An 18669-nucleotide genomic window follows, 5' to 3' on the forward strand; every position below is an offset into this window, starting at 1 on the left:
GCCTCCCTTAGCTCAGGAGATGTTGAAGGAGGAAGTCTGTGGAGGGTCAGTGACAAGAGCTGGCTGGGTAATAGAAATGTTTCGCAGGTCTTTTAAGAGAAGTCACGAGGCATGAAGGGATAGCTTGGGGCAGGGGTGCTGGGTTGGAGGACAAAAGCTCTGAACTGGGAAGCAGAACAAGCTGCAGTAGCTGAGGATAAAGTAAACAGAATGACTTTGCAAGGAAGCATGAGACAAGGTCACCCAAAGACTTTGTGAGAAGACGTGAAGGTCTGGCAGGTTTCAGCGGAATGGAGTGCAGGACACCTGAGTTTGGGAGAGGACTGTAGCAGGGCTTCAGGCGAGGAGACATGCCTCAGCCAGGCCAGAGAGCAGAGGAAGGGTGGGAAGGGATGGCACAAATAACCAAGATGAAGACATTTAGCTGAGCTCTCAGCCACTGGTACTGCCACCACCTCCCTGACCAAGAACACTTGTCCCTGTGACTCCTCCACCCTCTTGTTTCCTCTCTGAGCTGAGGACCCTGGTGCCAAGCCATCCATGCCTGTAGGCTCAGCCTCAGAAGCCAACGCTGAGCTACCAGTGACACCACCCACCTTCTGCTTAGCTCCTCTGGCAAAGTGCACTTGCTCCCCTGAGCGTGGGCAGTCATATACTGAGGAGTGTGGCTCAGCTCCTGGGGAAAAAAGAAAGTGCTTGGTAGCCATTTTCTATCCTCTGCTGCATCTTCACATCTCCTCCTCCTTCCATCCATGCACCAGCTCCCCACGCTGTGGGCCCCGGTGAGAAAAGCAGCCAAATTATTCATGGCCGTGGGATACACAATCTGTTGCACTAAAAAGGCCTCTTTTTATTTTTTTTTATTTTTTATTTTTTGGCTTGGGAAGCTCCTGCAGCATCCACTGGATGAAGAGCAATGAATAAATCCTAGCAGAATGAAGATGAGCTGCAGAAGCTCCTGCCTCTATAAGAGGCAACAAAGAGTAGAAAGTCAGAAATGTCTGGCTACCAAGTGGCTAGATACAAGGACAACACAGCACTTTAAACAGGGGCCTGCGCTGTGCCTCTTGCAGTGAGGAGTAGGGCGAGGGAAATAAGGGTCACAACTGGCACAGAAATACCTGTAGGACAGAGGAGAAATGGTGTCAGCTGGGGAGCATGGCGGTGGTTGATGACCAGGCACTGAGGAAGGTGTGAAACAGGGGATGAGGACCTTGCAGGAGGCAGCTGAGCGGGATGGGAGGCAGATATGGGAAGGGTTTCCTTCTCTGGAGCGGCTGCACAGCTGCCCGGGGAGGTGGGGGGAGCTCCCCGGCTGCCAACACTTAGCAGAGATGCTCTCCTTCCCCACCGAACCGAGCTGAGGCTTCGTTTCGCACGCCTTTGCAGGTCCATCTGCTGCAAGTCACCAGTCGAGAAACTCCACCGACTGTTTGGCTTCTTAAAACACCTACATCTCCAAAGAGCTCAAGCACTGCAACGCCAAAGAGACATCATGTTGGTACAGGGAATGTGAGCCCGCTAGAAAGGCAGCTCTGCAGGGGAGCCAGCTGAGGAAAGCAAAATTGGGGGTCTTTAGTCTAAACAGGAGTTTAAAAGAAAAAAGATCACAGGTGCCATATTATTCTGTCTTTGGTTTCCTTCTCCCCCCTACACCACAGCTTATATTTCAGTGACAAACTTGGGGGGCGGGGGAGAGGTAAAATGAGGTAAACCAAAAATAAGATTAGGGGGCAAAAAAAAAAGGTATTTTTGCCTGAAATTCATGAGGAGAAAATGAACACTACAAAACTCTGCAAAGTATCGCCATCGATTAAAAGGCATTTGGGAATGACGAAGGTTACCTCCCTGTCTCCCCACACTGGCCTTTCTCCTCAGCTCTTTCTCCCCCCGGTGCGTCCCCGGCTCATCTCTGTGACAATGGCACTAATCCGGGTGCCCTTGTGGTTCTCCTGAGGACAGCACGGCTGGCTCTGGGCAACCCAAAGGCCACAGGGACCGCGCGCAGCGGCTCAGTGAAATTCTGGCCGTGTGTTGGGGGGGCCGATTTGTTCCAGTCAGATATGGAAATGGATTTTTCTATTCTGGGTGCGGAGGCATGGAGATAAGGGCTCCATCCCCGCGCCGCACAAAGGGTTTTATTCTCATCACGTAGAGATGGGAGCTGCAAGACTAGAAAAGGCCGCAGTGATTTCAGCAGTGTTGTGCAATGTCTCTTCCCAGCAAGTGTTTGATCACAGGCAGGGTGTGAGAGATGCGGGGAGCCCATCCTGCTGGCTGCCGAGAGCTCATACGCACACGTCAGAGTGCAGAGGAGCAGACACAGAGGCATATGCATGCAATGCATATGCATATATGTAAATGAGTGTTTATGTGACTGTGTGGATATGTGTGACCATGTGAATGTGTATATATATATATATATTCATGTCTGTGGGTGCTTTTAATTCACGCATATCTGTGAGTGCATGAGAGCATACGTGGCCACCACACGGATGCACGCACGCCTAGACATGCGTGTAACTCCTGTACGTCTCAGCCCAAGCGTGTATGCGAGAAGACAGCACATCCACACCCCCACAGCCCAGGCAGAGCCTAAAACTGCGAGCTGACAACATGATGGTGCAAATGACCCCCCCCACACACACACCCAAGCACATTTCTGCCATCCCAATATCTGCACTGGGCAGCTTCGGACCCCCTCCCTTTGACCCCTTCTGCTCAGCAGTGGATTTGCTGGAGAGAAGCTGGCAGGGCAGGAAAAAGTGGTAGGGGAGGGGGTCCTGCAGTGAGGGGACGTTTCCAGGATGTTAGTAACGCAGCCCACACTTTAATGTCATTTGAAGCTGTTGTTAGGGAGCCGGTGTATTTGTAATCAGCAGGGTAATGCAGTGGCTCAGCACAGACGAATGCAAAACTGTCCTGGCTGCTTTCTGCGTCAGTTGCTGCACAGAACCCTGGAAAAACAGGGTGTGGGGAGGGGGATGAAGCAGTTAACCTGTTGTCGAAATAGGAGAGCCTGCAGTTAAAAGAGGCAGGCAGATCAAGAAAGGGAAGCCCCCCTGAAAAGAAGATGCTCCTGGCTCTCCTGAGGATGCAACAGAGAACTGAAATGCTTTATCTGCTCGAACGAGTGGAAAATATGCAAATATTTGCTCATGAAAACTTGGTGTTCTTTGCCTTCCCAAGCATAAAATATGCAAACGCCACGCAGCGCACAGCCGGCTCACTCAGATCTCACACTCAGCACGTCATGCACACACACACACACACACACATGCACGGCATGTCCATGCAGCCAGCTGTGGCATGTCCCTCTGTACACCACAAACAGGGATGTGTGGGAAGGAGATCTATGTGCCTTGACTCACATACAGCACTGCCGTTTCATCTCTGCTCTGTCACTGTTCCCTGCAGCGGTCTTTAAGCTAAGCTGGCAGAGGGAACAGAGGGACGTGTGCCAGCACCCAGCCCGCTGCCACGCACAGGGATGCTGTCCCTGGCCACCTCCTGCTGCAAAAAGCATGCTGCTTTGCTGCATAGGTATCGAACAACACTCATGCCCTTGCTCTTTGTTCGCCTGGAGGCCAGAGTGATGACCGTGCTCGTGGTGGACCAAATGCCTGCAGAATGTGGCAAGAATCTGTTTGACCAGGCTTAGGCCCCGGTTCAGGATAGTCAGACCTCTTTGTTTCAGCCCCCCTGGTGTCAGGATGGTTGCAGCTGGAAATATCCATCACAGACCCATGAGTTTCTCTGAGCTCTTAAACACCAACTTCCCACATCTTGACACAGTGCTTGTTTCTCTGGTGAGAAAGCTCATGGGCACCTCTGGAGAAAATCTTCTTGACCTAACCACTGTTCACCTTTCAAAGCACTCCTTGTGAGATATGAGATGCCCATAGTAGTGAGCTACCGTTAATAGCTGCCCGCTGTCCCCAGGAGAGGGCTAGGGGCATGTGTAGGATGGTTCAATATAAGAGTAGAAGTTCCTGGATCTAGATCAGAGTGGATGGGGAAAAGAGGAGGCATTGATGAAGCAAGAGGGGCTCTAAGGAAGAGTTACAGAAGCAGAAGAGAGCAGACTTGGATGAAGATTATTTTTAAGAACTGGTTCAAACAGACTGCAGCATCCCCTGGTATCTCCCACCAAGCCAAGGTATAGGGTCTAGATGTTCACAAGGCTGTGAAGTCTCATTGCCTGCAGTAAGGTTAGCGCTTGTAATCCCATGCCAAAATTTGGGGTGGAAACTGGCAGCTTCTTTTCTCAGTGGACTCACACGCAGGTGGGGTCAGAGGATGGGAGACTCGAGTTGGAGAAGCCACCTGTGGGGAGAAGGCAGCCTGGATGATGCACCTTGAGCTGCAGCACATCTCCAGCTGATGCAGGGCGCCAGCAGGTCCCGGATATCCCGTTCAGATGTGCTTGGCAGGCGTGGTACTGAGATGAGCTGCGGGGGCAGCGGGAGGTGGGAGACGAGCACATGCATCCATCGTTCATGCTCAGTGCTGGAGACTGCCAGCTCCAGCAAGAGTTTTGCTCTAGCTGCGAGTACAGGTGAATGGCTCTTCCAGCTGCTCCACGTGGCGTTTAAGCAATGCACAGTAAAAAATGAAAAAAAAAAAAAAAAGGGGAAAGAAAAAAAAAAAGAAAGAACTCAGTAAAAAAAAAGTATCAGCTTTGCCAGGCTTTGTTCCGTGTGAGAAAAGCCAGGCTGCCACGCTGACAGAGCAGGCCACAGAAGAAATCACTGCTGGCAGAAGTGCCCTCAAACGCTGCAGCAGGCTGCGTAAAGCCAAAGAATGTGTCATTCCTCGCTGATCCAGGCCCCGCTCGGGCAGCAGCTATGAGGGAAATGTAGCCACGCAGCTGACTTGTAACAAGCCTGCACATCCTCAGCTGTCCCCCCGCCAGCAGTTTCACGCAGCGTTGGTGCTCCTGGGTAGCAGGGACTGGCTGCTGCACAAGTCCGCGGGCTGGAAAAGATTTGTCTTCCCACCCCTCTCTGCAATCTGGCCTGGGACGATCAGCCATCCCAAAAACAGAGCTGGGATGTGTCAGAGGGACTGCTGCTGTCACAGGGTGACTTGGGGCACCCCAAAGCACGGAAAGTCACCGCCACCTTTCCGTACCCCACGTATCCGCCTCCCCATCTGCAGGTGCTGAGGAAGAGCGAGACCAAGAGTGAGGCCAGGGCCGGGCAGTGATGAAGAGGAGGAGAGTCCCCAGCCCTGGCTCCCTGAGGCACGTGTGACCTCCAGGAGCGTGAACTTTGCTTCCAGAAGGAATCAGCTGTTGCGCTGAGCAAAGCGCGGGGCGGGTGGAAGGAGGCAGGGAGCGCGAGCCAAGTTTGACACGGGGCAGCGCAGGGGGGAGGCACTCACCAAGGCCTCCAAGGCAGGATGGAAAGGACGGTAATTACATAAGAGCACTTGGCGAGCATCTGGCTGGAGTCAGCTGGGCCCCGCCAGCCCTCCCTCCCTCCCTCCCTCCCTCCTTCCCTCCCTCCCTCCCTCCCTCCCTCCCCGCGCTGCTAACCAGGAGCAGCTGAGGATAACACAAAACCCAGCACGGGACCCCTCCGGAGGGGTGCGGAGGTAAGAGCTCCTCTGCTTCCCCTTCCTGCTTGCGCTGCTCTGGGAGCGTGGGGGGAGAGGGCTGGGGAAGGGGAAAGGCGCCCTGGTCCAGGAGAAGCAGCCAGGAAGGGGAAGGGAAGGGGCTGCTCCTCTGCCTCGTGGTGTGGACGGACACAGAAGGTGCCTTTGCTGCGGAGAGGAAGCTTGGGTTTTGCCGGTGGAAGAGCCGCACGGGTGGGTTTGTGGTGGATTCCTGCATGGGTAGCAGGGCAGGGGGTCCACGTGTGCGGGAGGAGCTGAGCTGCACGCAGGGGGTGTGGAGGGGGGGGAGACACCAAGGGATTTCCTTCCTTCTGTACCTGTGGCAGACAGGGTTAATAGGATGCAGGGAGTCGCTGGGGGAGATCCAGGCTTTATCTCCTACACTCTCCTTTGAGGGGAGGGCTTCAGGAGAAGGAAGGAAACGCAGGAGGAGGAAGCAGCTGCTTTTGAGCAGGGATTGCTGTTGTCCAATCTGGCCAGAGCTTCCTTGGGCTGCCTCCAAGGCAGTGTGCAACAAGGGAGAGAGAGGCTGGTTGAGCACACAGGGTGCCTTCAGGCTTGGGTTACACTGAGAAGTGTGGCTGGCACGGGGACAGTGCATAGAGCTCTTGAAACCCGTCATATGAGCACGCAGCCGTGAGAGCCAAGACCTCCTGTAAAAGTGGCTGCACTGGCAAAACACTGCTGGTACAGCCCCTTCCCTTCAGGGAGCAGGGCAATATTTCTCTGGCAAAGGTGTTTGTACTGGCACAAGTTGCTGCCCAGCAAGGCAATGCCACCAGAGCAAGTCTTTGCTGGCTCCCCGAGTGTCCCTGTTCAGCTTGGACAAGATATGGGGTACAAGGTCCTGCTCACCATCCACTGCTGCTCTTCCAGACAGATGAGAAAAAGGCAAAAGCCCAGCCAGTGAGGTCCTTCGTGGAGAATATTTGCTTGGTTGTGAGCAGCACCTCATGTGTGTGGATGGAGAGGTAGGAGGGAAATGAGGGCAACCGCTTTCGCGCTGCCTGTTCCCCTAAAAGGGTGGAGGAGGTCAGATACAAGGCAAAGAGCTGCAAAAAGAGGTAATGTCAAGCTTGGAAATAAGACCTGGGAGAGTGAGGCACTGCAAGCTTTGATGAACAGAGAGGAAGTCTGCCTTCAGTGTCAGAGTCTCCAAGTTTTCTTGCACCCCAGAAAATGTATAGGCTAGCAGCAATAGTACTGTCAGCTGCGGAAATCCCCAGCAGCAGTGGGCAGAAAATACAACTCATCACACACTGAACTGCTTCTGTAAGCTGGCGAGGCTCCATCAGCAAGCAGCATTGCTCTGCCCCTTCCCCTGTTCCCCCTCTCATTCTCCAGAAGGGGAAACAGGGGCACAGGCAGAGGTGGGAGGCTCAGTGCTGGGAGCTCTCGAGCACAGCAGTGAGCTTCTCAGGCCCCCTCTGGCCGTGGCTGGAGGCATGTTGGCTCCGTGTTCATTGAGCTACAGGCTGACAGGCAGCCCGAGAATATCTCCAGCCCTCCCAGCCCCCTCCCTCCCTTCCCCCTGGCTTGCAGCACATATTTTCCCAGACTTTTCCGCTTGCTTCTCCAGTGGTGCTGGGGTCCTGCCAAGCACCAGCCACTCTCTGGGAAGCAGGGCCTCCTATTCCCAAACCGAACAACTGGGAGAAGGAAAACAAAAACATAATAAAATAAATAAATAAAAATCCAAGCACGCGTAGGCATGCACAAAACCCTTTTCCACTCAGAAGCCTAGAAGTCTTCTCCAGCTTCCCTTGGAAACTGTGCAGTGCTGACTTGGCACTTTTGGCCCCCGCAGAAAGAACTATTGCTCACCCTCCCTTTTGCCTTCCAAGGATGTACATGTGCACCCACACGGGGTATAGGGTCCCAAATCCAGTTTTACCACAGAACCCCTAAAATCTCCTTCCTCCCCCCAAAATGGCCCTCATCCCAGCTCCCAGCGCAGCCACGTGGTGCTCACCCCAAGGGCACAAGAGGATCAGCTCGGCACCAGGCTGGGGGCAAAGACCCTCACCAGGGTTTTCTGCAGAGCCTCAGCTTTTGCTGGCGGCAGTGGTGCTGAGCTTTGGGCCAGCACACCCCTCCCGTGTGAACTTCTCTGCCCGGGACATGACCGGGGTTTGACACGCGCCCGAGCACAAGGCCTGGGGCTCTGCCCGGGGAAGGAGGGTGACCAGAGAGGGAAAAAGCCAGTGCCTCTCCCATCTGGCAGATGAGCCTGCTGGAAATAGAGTGGATGGAGTGAGAGGCTGCGGTGACACCCAGAAAGAAACAGTACAGAAGAGAATGGAAGAAGAAGGGGAAGTCTGGGGACAATCAGTGGGAGAGAGAATGGGCAGCCAGGTGAAGGGCTGGTTCATGGGGCAAGGGGCTAACCCGGGGGACCGGCAGAGGGGGGAATCCTGCACCATCCCACCACAAGGTGCTCAGGATGACACAGTGCCCTGCTGCCTTCCCACCCTTTCCAGAGGGTGCAACCCATTCTGCCTGCAATTCACCGATCAGGCTAGGCTCTTTGGAAGGAAAAAGGCAGAGAGAATAAAAAGTGAAAAGAAACCACCTAGGAAAGAGTTAAGAAGCACTGAAACCTAAGCTGGTTTGCAATGGAGGGCGCCCAAAGCCAGGGAGGAGAAGGGAGGGAGAGGAGAGGGGAGGGAGCAGGTCCAAGCCCGGGCTGTGCACCCTGCCAGTGCTGAGCAGAGCCGCTGCCAAGCCGGCTCCTGGAGCCATGGGCCCGGGGGCCAGCGCTGCGTGCGGAGAGAAGGCAGCGAGCAGGGGCTGGGGAGCGCAGAGGGGAGCCCTCAGCCTCCAGGGTGAGCTGTGCTGGGGTGCAGGCTGAGGCAAGGGGGGCAGAGGCTGGGAGAGGGGGTTTCTGAGCATGTTTGCATGTCTGTCTTTTGCACACACACTTCTCTGCGGGCTGCCTGCTCTGCTCTTTGCTTCCTTCCCCCTCTCCAGGGGAGCAGCTCCTCTCTGGACCTGCTGCAAAGGCCTGCGGCTCTGAGGAGTCAGCCAGCCCTTTGGGCAAGGCGCTGGGCTTCGGCTCTCCTCCTGTGATAGAAAGGGGAGCTTGGTGGAGGGCCCTAAGAACACAGATTTGGTGGTGGGGAAGGGATGGGGCTGGAGATAAGTTCCCAGACCACCGGTGAAGGGGTCTCTCTGCAGGGACACATGGGTCTGGCTCCAGCTGGGGCATTGGGTTATAACACCTGTGAATGGCTGATACCTGGCAGCTGGAGGTCTGGAGAACTTCTTTACAGCCTTCTCCACAGATTAGCACCCTACTAGAGCTTTTGCTGAAGGAGCTCTGTGGTTTGCCATGTCTCCTTCCTCTATCCCTGCCTGGCAGCTGAGTCTTTGAGTGGCTCCAGTGGTTTGCCTCGAGACAGGCTTTGAGGGTGAAGCCTTCTTCCACTCTCCATCGGTCTGGGTTGAAGGGCGTGGGGCATCCTCTTCAGCCATGTGGTTGCTACTCAGATTGCAGCCTTGAACCTCCAGGGACATCAAGCATGTAACACCGTCCAAGAGACAATGCCAGTTTGTCCCTCCACTGGCTCCAGCCACCAGTATCACTTTCTTGGTGATATCTGCTCCATCCCTCATGTTCTCCCTTTCTTATGCCTCACTCCAGCCCTTCCTCATATCTTCCCAGGTCACCATGGACATAATTTACCTGCGCACACCCCTGGCCTTCCTTCTCCTCCCTCTTGTTGTCCTTGGGGCGCCCACTGATGAACCCAGCCTCACAGAACCTGCCCCTGGTGCTTGCAGGCGCTGCTGTGACCCGCTGGACTCTTCCACAGATGCCTCACCTCACCCTCCCAGCCACCGCCACCTGCCCTACCCGATGCCAGAGGTGCGTCCCTATATCAACATCACCATACTGAAGGGTAAGTGCCCATCTTGGTCCCTGGGGTGCCAAGGCCTGCGTGGGGCCAGCTTGTTCCACCCTGCTGTGGCTGGCTTGGCTAGGGGGAAAAGGCTCCCTGTTTTAGATCAGCTCCTCCCTCCAGGGCTCCCCTTCGAGGCTTTGCTGTGGGCAAAAGCCTGTTCCCAGCTGGATCCTGCTCCACTCATTGTTGCTCTGCGGTTCCCCTGGACTGGCTGATGTCCTCCCTCCCCTGCCCAGCCTGGAAATAGCTGCAGCCCATCAAAGCTCACAAGTGTGTCCAGGGGCAGATATAGGTCTGGACTAGAGTGGGGTGTTGCAGGGAAATCTGTGCACCAGCAATTTTGCAAAACCACATGGGGGAGGGACAGGAGGAAGGGAACAAGGCACAAATTTGGAATGCTGGCAGTTTTGGTGGAAGCTGACCTCTGTATTCTCTCTACACACAAAGTAAGTCCTGGTGCTGTTCTCTCAATGTATTAATGCCTGCACAAGCTTGTGACAGGCCATGCATGAACCCCAGGATAGTACTGCAGTTTTAATTACACAGGATGCCCAGATATTGCTAGTATCCTCACAGTATCAGTCCTCTAAACTTTACTGCACCGCCCACCAAGTTCACCTTGGATCTTTTCCTTCCAGCCTCACTTCTTGCCCCTCTCTAGTCATGCTCTCTGACAGGCATCAGAATTTCGTCCCTTTCTCCAGCCTGCAGCAAGAACAGTGTTCGCATTACACGGATAACCGGGTCCTGGGAGATGTGTGTAGGAGGGGCAGGGACTGGGGTGTGGGTAAAAGAGCATGGAGGATGAACAAGAGGTCAAGAGCCCCAGCAGCACTTTGCACTGCTGTGCTCCATCTTGGGCTGGAGTCTCCTAGGGACAGATCCTAATACCTCCAGCAAGGTCATATCAGGTGGTTAGTAAGGAAAGAGACCCCAGTCACACCCACAGCTCTGCTGGCTCCTTTTCCATAAAGCACAATGATATGGTGACCCTCAGGAACATTCCTTCTTCCAGCATTGCCCCATCCTCGAGCAGTCCTGTTTCCTCGTTGTTTTTTCTCACTGCCACTTCCACCTCTCTGGTATCACACAGGGGTTTTGTTCTCTGCTTCCTCTTGTAGGAGAGAAAGGAGACCGGGGAGAGCCTGGGATGCCAGGGAAATGGGGCAAAGAAGGGCCGCGAGGAGAGCGAGGTGCCCAGGGCCAGAAAGGCAGCAAAGGACAGATGGGCACAGCAGGGGACTCCTGCAAGCACCAGTACGCTGCGTTCTCCGTTGGTCGCAAGAAAGCCCTGCACAGCAGCGAGGGCTTCCAGGTCTTGATCTTCGACACTGTCTTTGTCAACCTCTACAGCCACTTTGACATGTTCAATGGCAAATTCTACTGCTCTGTAGGTGGCCTGTACTATTTCAGCCTCAACGTCCACACCTGGAACTTCAAGGAGACCTACATGCACATCATGCACAATGAAGAGGAGGCGGTCATCTTGTACGCCCAACCCAGTGACCGCAGCATCATGCAGAGCCAGAGTCTCATGCTGGAGCTTCAGGAAAACGATGAGGTCTGGGTGAGGCTCTACAAGCGGGAGCGGGAGAATGCCATTTACAGTGATGATGTCGATGTGTACATCACCTTCAACGGGTACCTGGTCAAGCCCAGCCTTGACTAATTGCCTCTCCTCCTTCCCAAGGCCTCTCTGGCCTTCTTCTTCTTCCTCTCTCTCTCTTTACTGCCCGCAACCACTGCAAATCACTTGGAAATGAGCCTGTCAAGTCTCAGGCATCGAGTGTGAAACTTGCCACACTGTCTCCCACCTCACGCTCTCTCGCAGCCAGGCCTGTATCTGTGCATTTACAGCGGGACACTACCATCTCTCACCCCTCACCTTATGACCCCAGCTTAAGTTATTGGCTTGTTCTAAATCTGCCAGTGGGATGTGGCTGGCATTTAGGGTCCTAGAGTTAAAGCTAAGATGTTGCCTCTGGGAACGTGTCCCTCCTTGGGACTTCCTACACAAAAGGCTCCCATAGAAAGTGCTAAAAAGTTCCCACTGCCCAGGTGCATCCTGGCTTCTCTCTATCCTGACTAGATATGCCAGTTTTACAGCCTGAAACATGGCCCTAATGTCAGCATTCACACCCGTAGTGTGTTGAGTAGACTGGGGTCTGCTGGTCTCCTGTAGCACAAGGAAGATGTAGGAGCGGTGAGAGAAGATACTGTCTTTCCAAAAAGAAGTCTGTTGGCCTTCCAAAGTATGTCATTGACTTTCTGTAGACGCAATTTTGGGTCACAGAGCCCTCAGGTTATGGCCCTAGCTTCAGGGCCCCATGGCCCTTCCCCAGTGTAGGCTGGCTGTAAAATGGTGGCCTGGTGGGACAGTCCTCCGCTGTGTCACCCCTAGCTCTTTGAAGAGAAAGGGGCCAGACACATCCAGATGCTTCAGAGTCATCTGCCATTGAAGCAGGAGAGCCCACCACTCTGTTCCCACTGGGGATCACAAGCACAGAATGAGAGAGAGAGAGAACCCTGCCAAAACTCCCTCCCAAACCCCTGCTCGGTCTCAGTTCTCCAGCTCTGGGAAGCCAAGCCCAGTCCAGACAGGGTTTTCCCTTCCCCAGGTGCAGACTGAACCTGATTCTGCTCACTTCTGCAGCAGGGGTGCTCCCATGGCCCTGGCTCCTGCATGTCATTATGTCAGTCCTCCTGAAGGTGGTTCTCTCACATTGGCGTTGAGGGACTGCTGTTTCAGGGCCTGAGCTGCAGGCTGCAAGACCAATTGCAGTTAAACCATGGTTCCAAACCTGGGCGGGTTGGCACCTCTTTGCCTCTCTGTTGGAAAAGAACTAGAGGCAAAGCAGTGGCGTGAAAGGAGGCGAGACTTCAGCAGCTCGTCCCAGTATTAAAAGCCTCCCTGCCACATGTTCTGTGCCCTTTTCTGGCAATCTCATTAGAGCAACTGAGAAAAACATGTGGCTAAAACAAACCCTCACTTGTCAGGTTGGATATGTTGCAGTGGGAAAGGATGCCAGAGGTAGGATTTTCTACTACCATTTGTTCTGGCCTCACTCACATCCCGCTGGGGGTGTGATGGTTTTTTGGGGGGATCGGGTGAGACTGACTCAGCACTTTGGGAAAATCACTTCCATGAGTTTTGATGCTGCCACAAATTGCAGTGCCAAAAGTTGTCTTTTTTTATATATTATTATTATTTGAGTCTCAGGACAGGACAAGCAGGAGAAACTATTTCTCCTCTGCCCATCGCTGATAATGAAGTCTTCTGACTTATGCTTCCATGGCCTTATGGTTAGCCATGGTCTCTGTCTATGGCACCTGTGACTACCAGAGCTCTCCGTTAGGAGATACAAAACAAATTATTATATTAGGACTCGGTCAGGTACACTCAGCCCAGGATGGCAAAGGTACAGGGTCACAGGCTAAATATTAAAAAATCACTTGAGAGAATTGCAGGACATTTTCTCTCTTGCCCTGCTTACTTACCCTCCCTGCTTTGCTAAGGAAGCTGTGCAGACTGGAATGAGTTTTAGGCACTTTCTGCCCCTGATCCTCCCCACTGCTGTCACTGAGGCAATATGTATAAAAATGTGGTTTTGCTGAGGCAAAGCCAGGTCTTTCCCAGGGAACCACGTGATGATGGGATCATGGGAACGGAAGGAAACCGAGTCTCTTCCTTTCCCTTAGCAGGTCAGTGTGTGAAACTCCTCAGAGACAGGATTCCAGGCAGTGGCGAAGAAGCAACATGCTGGAGGTGATGCTCAGGACTGAATCCCTTTCTCTCTTCCTAAGCCACAGGCTGCAAACCCAGATATTGTGTATTTAGAGTGCCCCGTGTCTCCCTGAAGAGAAGCAAGCCTCTATAACACTGAATATCCCCAGAAACAAGCTTCTTTCTTCCTCCTTTTCTGTATTTTTTGTTTGTTTTTGTTTTTTACTTACAGTGATAGGTCTCATGTGCTACCCATGAGCATCCAGATGGTGCCTAATGCATGTGGTAGAGGAGGGCAGGGGGACCAAAGGGTATGTTTAACAGGCTTCTTGGTGCTAAACAAGATGGCAATCCCTTGGTGCTAAATCAGATTTCAGGAGTCTTGGGTGCTTTCTGGAAGGTGTAATAGGCTGAGTTGTAATGTACTGTGGAATTAATGGTGCTTTATGTTACAAAAACAAACTCCAAGAACTTTTGTGTGTGTGTGTATATATATATATATATATATAAATTCTGTGGTATTAAACTTTTTCCCTGGTTGTTTTGCATTTAGATCTATTTTTCCTTCCCAGCCTATTCCTTCTAGCTCTGTTTATGGCTGAATAGTGCAATGAGAAAAATATTAACCTGTAACAAACAGGTACAACCACTAACTCAGCTCTGAAATTTCCCTAGGAAATCCACGGGAATCCTTGTCTGTTTCCTTAAAGACATTTGCTACATTGATATTGACAATTATGACACCTCTCTTCCCTCTCCTTGTAAACTTCTAAGCAAATTCAGGGAAGAATGCTTTGGAAGTTACCTAAAAGGAAGGCAGCACAATGTCAGATTGATCTTCAAGTACTTAAGTAATTCTATTGAGGAAGGCTGGGCTAAGGCCAGACTTCTCCTTAGGGGGATCAGGTCCTTTAGATTGTGAAATTTTTGGCAGATACTTCTATCAAGTACAAGTGAGTTTTCCCTGTGGTGGTTCTGTTTTCTGTGCCAAGAGGTAAAAGCCAGGAAGTGCAGACATGAGGGACATTAAATTGTTGCCTAGACACTCGTGCTTGCTAACAATGGGGCAGGGTGTAGTTCCATATTCAAGCTGGGTACATGTTTTGGAAGACCTGGGTGTGATGGCAAAAGCTTGAGTTTCAAGTCAGATGTGCAAAGACAAGTGACAATTACACATAAACTTGGGGAAAATGGTGAGCATTGAGGGTTGGTGGGAGTGAAGATTTCAAGGCCTGAGTGGAAGATCTGGGAGGGTTAGAGTCCCAAGGGCAGGGAGGATGCTTATTGGAGGTCTCCATGAAGGTGGAAGAGGTAAGTGGGGTTTTGTTTAGGGTCCTTGGGGTTTGGACTAAGGGGATGAGCACTCCTAATGAGGTGGAGGAATGGACAAGAAAACAGCAGCAGATGCCCATATAGGAGCTTTTATTTTGAGTCTCATTCATCTTCAAATAGCTTCTCCTGTGGTTTGACATGTACCAGACGGTTCATTTGGCAAGCGGTGGAAAACATAACCATGTGCATCCTTACAGGCCTCTTTAGTCCTGTGTCAGGCCCAGAGCTAGGGCTATATATATCTTAGTAAATGTGGTGATCTGTTATATCTGAGACCAGCCCTCTGCAGGTTTTTTATTTGCTTCTGAGGAAGCAGTTAGAAATGCATCATCAGGAAGTTCCGGGGCTGTATTTGTGCATGTTTCTGGCCCCTTGAGGTGAGATGCTGGTAGATTGGAGGTGCCTCTGTCACACTTACGAAAGCTGAGGAGTGAAGGAGGAGGGAGGAGCGGAAATGTGTAGCCAGACCTTCTAGAAACGTTTCCTGTGATTCAGTCCTTCAGCCTGTCCACTTGGAGAGGAACGTGCTACCTCACACCTAGTCTGTTTGGCCCAACCCCTTGGGGCTAAGATGCATACATCACTGGCAGGGTCTGTAGCCAGTGCCACCCATAGCACCATAGATGTCTGGCTGGGGAGATAACATGGGTGAGGCTCAGCTCAGGCAACGTGGACCCTGCAGTGCTGTTGAACGAAGAGCCCTAGAGCTGGAGACAGCTCTGCTGCCCAGTCAATGCGTACAGCTCACCACAGAGACCTCCAATCACCTCATTCACCCCATCACGTGTTTTCTCAAGTTCCTTCAAGGTATGGAATAGAATGATAGACTCACAGAATTGCTTGGGTTGGAAGGGACCTCTAAAAATCATGTAGTTCCAGCCCCCCTGCCATGGACCGGGACACCTTCCCTGATCAGGTTCGACCAGGTTGCTCCAAGTCTCATACATCCTGGCCTTGAACACTTCCAGGGAGGAGGCATGCATGGCTTCTCTGGACAGCCTGCTCCAGTGTCTCACCACCCTCATGGTAAAGAGTGTCTTCCATATATCCGACTTGAGGTGGGGGCCCATGCAAACCTCACGAAGGTATCTGCCAAGGGGTTGGCCCTTTAAACTGGTTTCCTGCGGGTTTGTGGTCTTGCAGGTACGAAGGGGGAGGGAGGGAGGGAAAGAAGGTAAAGGGCAGGAGATAGTGCTATCTCCGGGAGAGGAAATGCGTGTCAGCGTCAGCTTAGGAGAAACTGGAGGTCCTGTGAGAGTTCCTTACCCCATGATAGCTGTGGGAAAGGAGAAGCAGGGCAAGAAATGGGGTATGAAAGGCTGGAAGGGTGGAATAGGGTTTGTACCGGGGTGGGACGACAAGAAGGAGACCTTCAGCTTTGCAGCGGGTGCTCACACAGACACAAGTGTGCGTGCCTGCACCCAAAGCACTGCGGGGCAGCCATGGAGGAGGTCTCAGGCAGCCCCTTGAGCCTCATCTCAGCTTCCGACCTTACACAGGATCTGCCCCACGTCAGGGCTTTCTGCACCATTCAGAAGGCTCGGTAACGTGGCAGGTTTCCCCTCTGCTCCAGCCTCCCAAACCGCCCAGACAACCTGCTTCATTCGCACCTCAGCTGTGTGGGTGGATTTTCCATGGTGGTAAAATGGGCATCTGCTGGGCCCGGCTAGGCTTCAGAGACCAGCTCGGTGCTGCGCTCTGCTGTCACACCCACACACGTCTACACGCGCACATACCAGCCCCATATGGACATCTCTCGCCTTCCTGCCAACGGAAACCGTTGCCCTTTGCACGCCTGGCTCGCTCTGAAGATGTTATCAGAAGGTGGGTAAGGGGGGCCGAGGTACCAGGCCTCTTCTGTGCAAGCGCGGCTCCTTCGCTTGATGACATGCCTTCCCCCGCTCTCCCCCTGTGATCTCTCTCCCACAGTTATACCACGGCGAGTGGCAGGCAGAAGGTCCCAGTCAAAGGCTTCTGACAGCTTCTCAACCCAAAAGCCAGTCCCATCTCTTGAGTTTGCATTAGTTAACTCACAAATGGCCAGGGAACTATTGCAGAAGCTCATGCTTTTCTACGTCTGTTGGCAATAGCTAAGAATGGAGAGCTCTTGGGTCTGAGAATTTAAGGAGCAAAGGGCTCCCCATCTGCCCCGCAAGGCTGGAAATCCAGCCCCGGGTGAGCAGGAGGTGGGGGTTGATTCGCACTAACCTACTTGTGCCCATGCCTTCGAGAAGCGATGCTTATCTGCATCAACCTCAAATCTGTTAATGTGCCTCAACCACCAGGGAGCCCAAAACAATGCAAACTGCAGCTCACCTCTGAGGTGTGAGAAGTGTCCAAGCCCCACTGGTTGCCACTGGGGACAGCTGTAGTGCTTCAAAGAACACAAGGGAAGGGAATGCGCAGCAAAAGGAGGGAGGACAAGGGGTCTCCTGTCCCACTGATACCCATCCTGCAGGCATCATGACCTGGTTCCCTGCTCTGAAGTCCTGGCCAGGCACCAAATATTTAACAGAACAGTGTCCTAGTGCAAGACTTGGGCAAAGCATCTCAGAAGGAACAGGACGGGAACTTTCTGTTGCTCTGTCCTTTTCCATCCTCCTTTACACATGATCTAACATGGTGATGGAAGGTCAAAGAGAAAGAAAATGAGTTATTGGACATATGTAGAAAAATGGGTGCATGTTTCGTGGGGTGCCTGATGCTCACTGCATTCTCCTGCTTGCCCCACACATGCTTTTATGGGCTCACGGCATTCTCCCATACACACATTTTGTTTCCCATGTGTCCTTGATCCTTCCCCTGAAGTAATGGAATGGAGCAGATCACTAGAAAGAGCTCCCAGGTAACCCAGCTCTGTCCCTTCAGCAATTCAGCACATCCTTTGAGACAAGGACCCACAAGATTACCATTCCACATACAGTCCAAAACACCTCCCAAACCCTTGCTTCACCCCGACTCCCACTTCTCTCCATCTGCTGTGTTGGAGGTGTTGTTTGGCTCTTCAGAACACTTATGCAGACTTTGCAGTTGCACCAAGCTTTCAAGGTTATTCCTGTGTTGTTTTTTTCAGAATTTCCATTTGTTCATGATACTTCAGTCTGAAGCACTCCCCTGACCCCAGGACAGGCTTACTTCTCCTCCCCCATCCGTAAGGTTGCCAGCTGCAGAGACAGAACTGCTGTGCCTTCATTGCAAAGGCTGCACCAGGCAGGGACAGCGGTGTGGTAGATCAGCACACAGTCTTGACCTGCAGGGTGGCAACGTGAACTCTGTGGAAATGCAGAGATGATCTCTGCAAAGCCCTCTGTTTGCTGCAGTGTTTTGTTTTTTTTTTTTCTACTTTCCTCCCCCTCTTTAAGCTCCTGTGCCTGCTCTAATCACCACTGCGAAGAGCTGTGCAGAGAGATTTCTGAGCGCAAAGTGCAGGGGAAGCGGTGGGAGGGTCAGGTGAGGACTGAGAAGGGCAAGAGGAAAAGGTCAGTGACGCAAGCCCAGAGCGATGGCTGTCCCTCAGCTGAGCTGCTCTGCTGTTTGTCCGTGGTGCGCGATTTCTTCTCGGCAACAATTCACACATCTGGGGACCACAGCTCCTTCCACCGCCCACGCTCTTCCTCCCCCCTCACGGGGGCCGAGCAGAGGAGGGGGGGAAGGAGGGAGAGCTGCTGCACCAGGCTGCCAGCATCGTTTCCAAGACGGAAGGGGGGAAAAAAACCTCAGAGCGGTCCTTTTCGACCGCCAGCTTCCCTCTGGGCATTGAGAACGTCTGATAAAGGAACCTGCTGCTTGCAAAGGGGAGCAGAAGAAAGAGGGGATCCTTTCCGCTGGGGTGCAAGGGAGGGAGGTCAGCAGTGGGGAAATGCACTGACACCCTTCTCCTTCAGACGTAAACCAATGGTGCAAATTTCCCCTGGAATTAAGGTGTCACCTGCAGACACATGACTAAGGGATGGGACCCTGGTGCCTGTGGACACGCGTTGTCCTTGGGCTGTTTCCAGGGTAAGCATTCAAGTGGAGCCAAGAGCTTGGCCCTCTCCCTGTTTCCCACCTTAGCTGCAGCTGTGTACGTGCATTTGTGTGTGTAAATGT

The 18669-nt window shown here is 52.8% G+C and overlaps 1 protein-coding gene across 3 annotated transcripts; it reads left to right on the forward strand.

The window, feature by feature from the left end:
- The first annotated feature begins 5445 nt into the window (after nucleotides 1-5445).
- C1QTNF6 (C1q and TNF related 6) lies at nucleotides 5446-13796 on the forward strand. Of its 3 annotated transcripts, none has more exons than XM_083795111.1 (3): nucleotides 5446-5598; nucleotides 9284-9521; nucleotides 10646-13796. In XM_083795111.1, the coding sequence occupies exons 2-3, from the start codon at nucleotides 9290-9292 to the stop codon at nucleotides 11191-11193; spliced, it is 780 nt and encodes a 259-aa protein (XP_083651237.1). In that variant the 5' UTR covers nucleotides 5446-5598; nucleotides 9284-9289; the 3' UTR covers nucleotides 11194-13796. The 3 variants fall into 3 exon arrangements, with proteins under 3 accessions (XP_083651237.1, XP_083651239.1, XP_083651238.1); XM_083795113.1 differs by lacking the exon at nucleotides 5446-5598 and adding an exon at nucleotides 5664-5811; XM_083795112.1 differs by lacking the exon at nucleotides 5446-5598 and adding an exon at nucleotides 8318-8444.
- The last annotated feature ends 4873 nt before the right edge of the window (nucleotides 13797-18669 follow it).

Source organism: Anser anser, assembly GCF_964211835.1.
Source record: "Anser anser genome assembly, chromosome: 1".
In the NCBI taxonomy this organism is placed as follows: Eukaryota; Metazoa; Chordata; class Aves; order Anseriformes; family Anatidae; genus Anser; species Anser anser.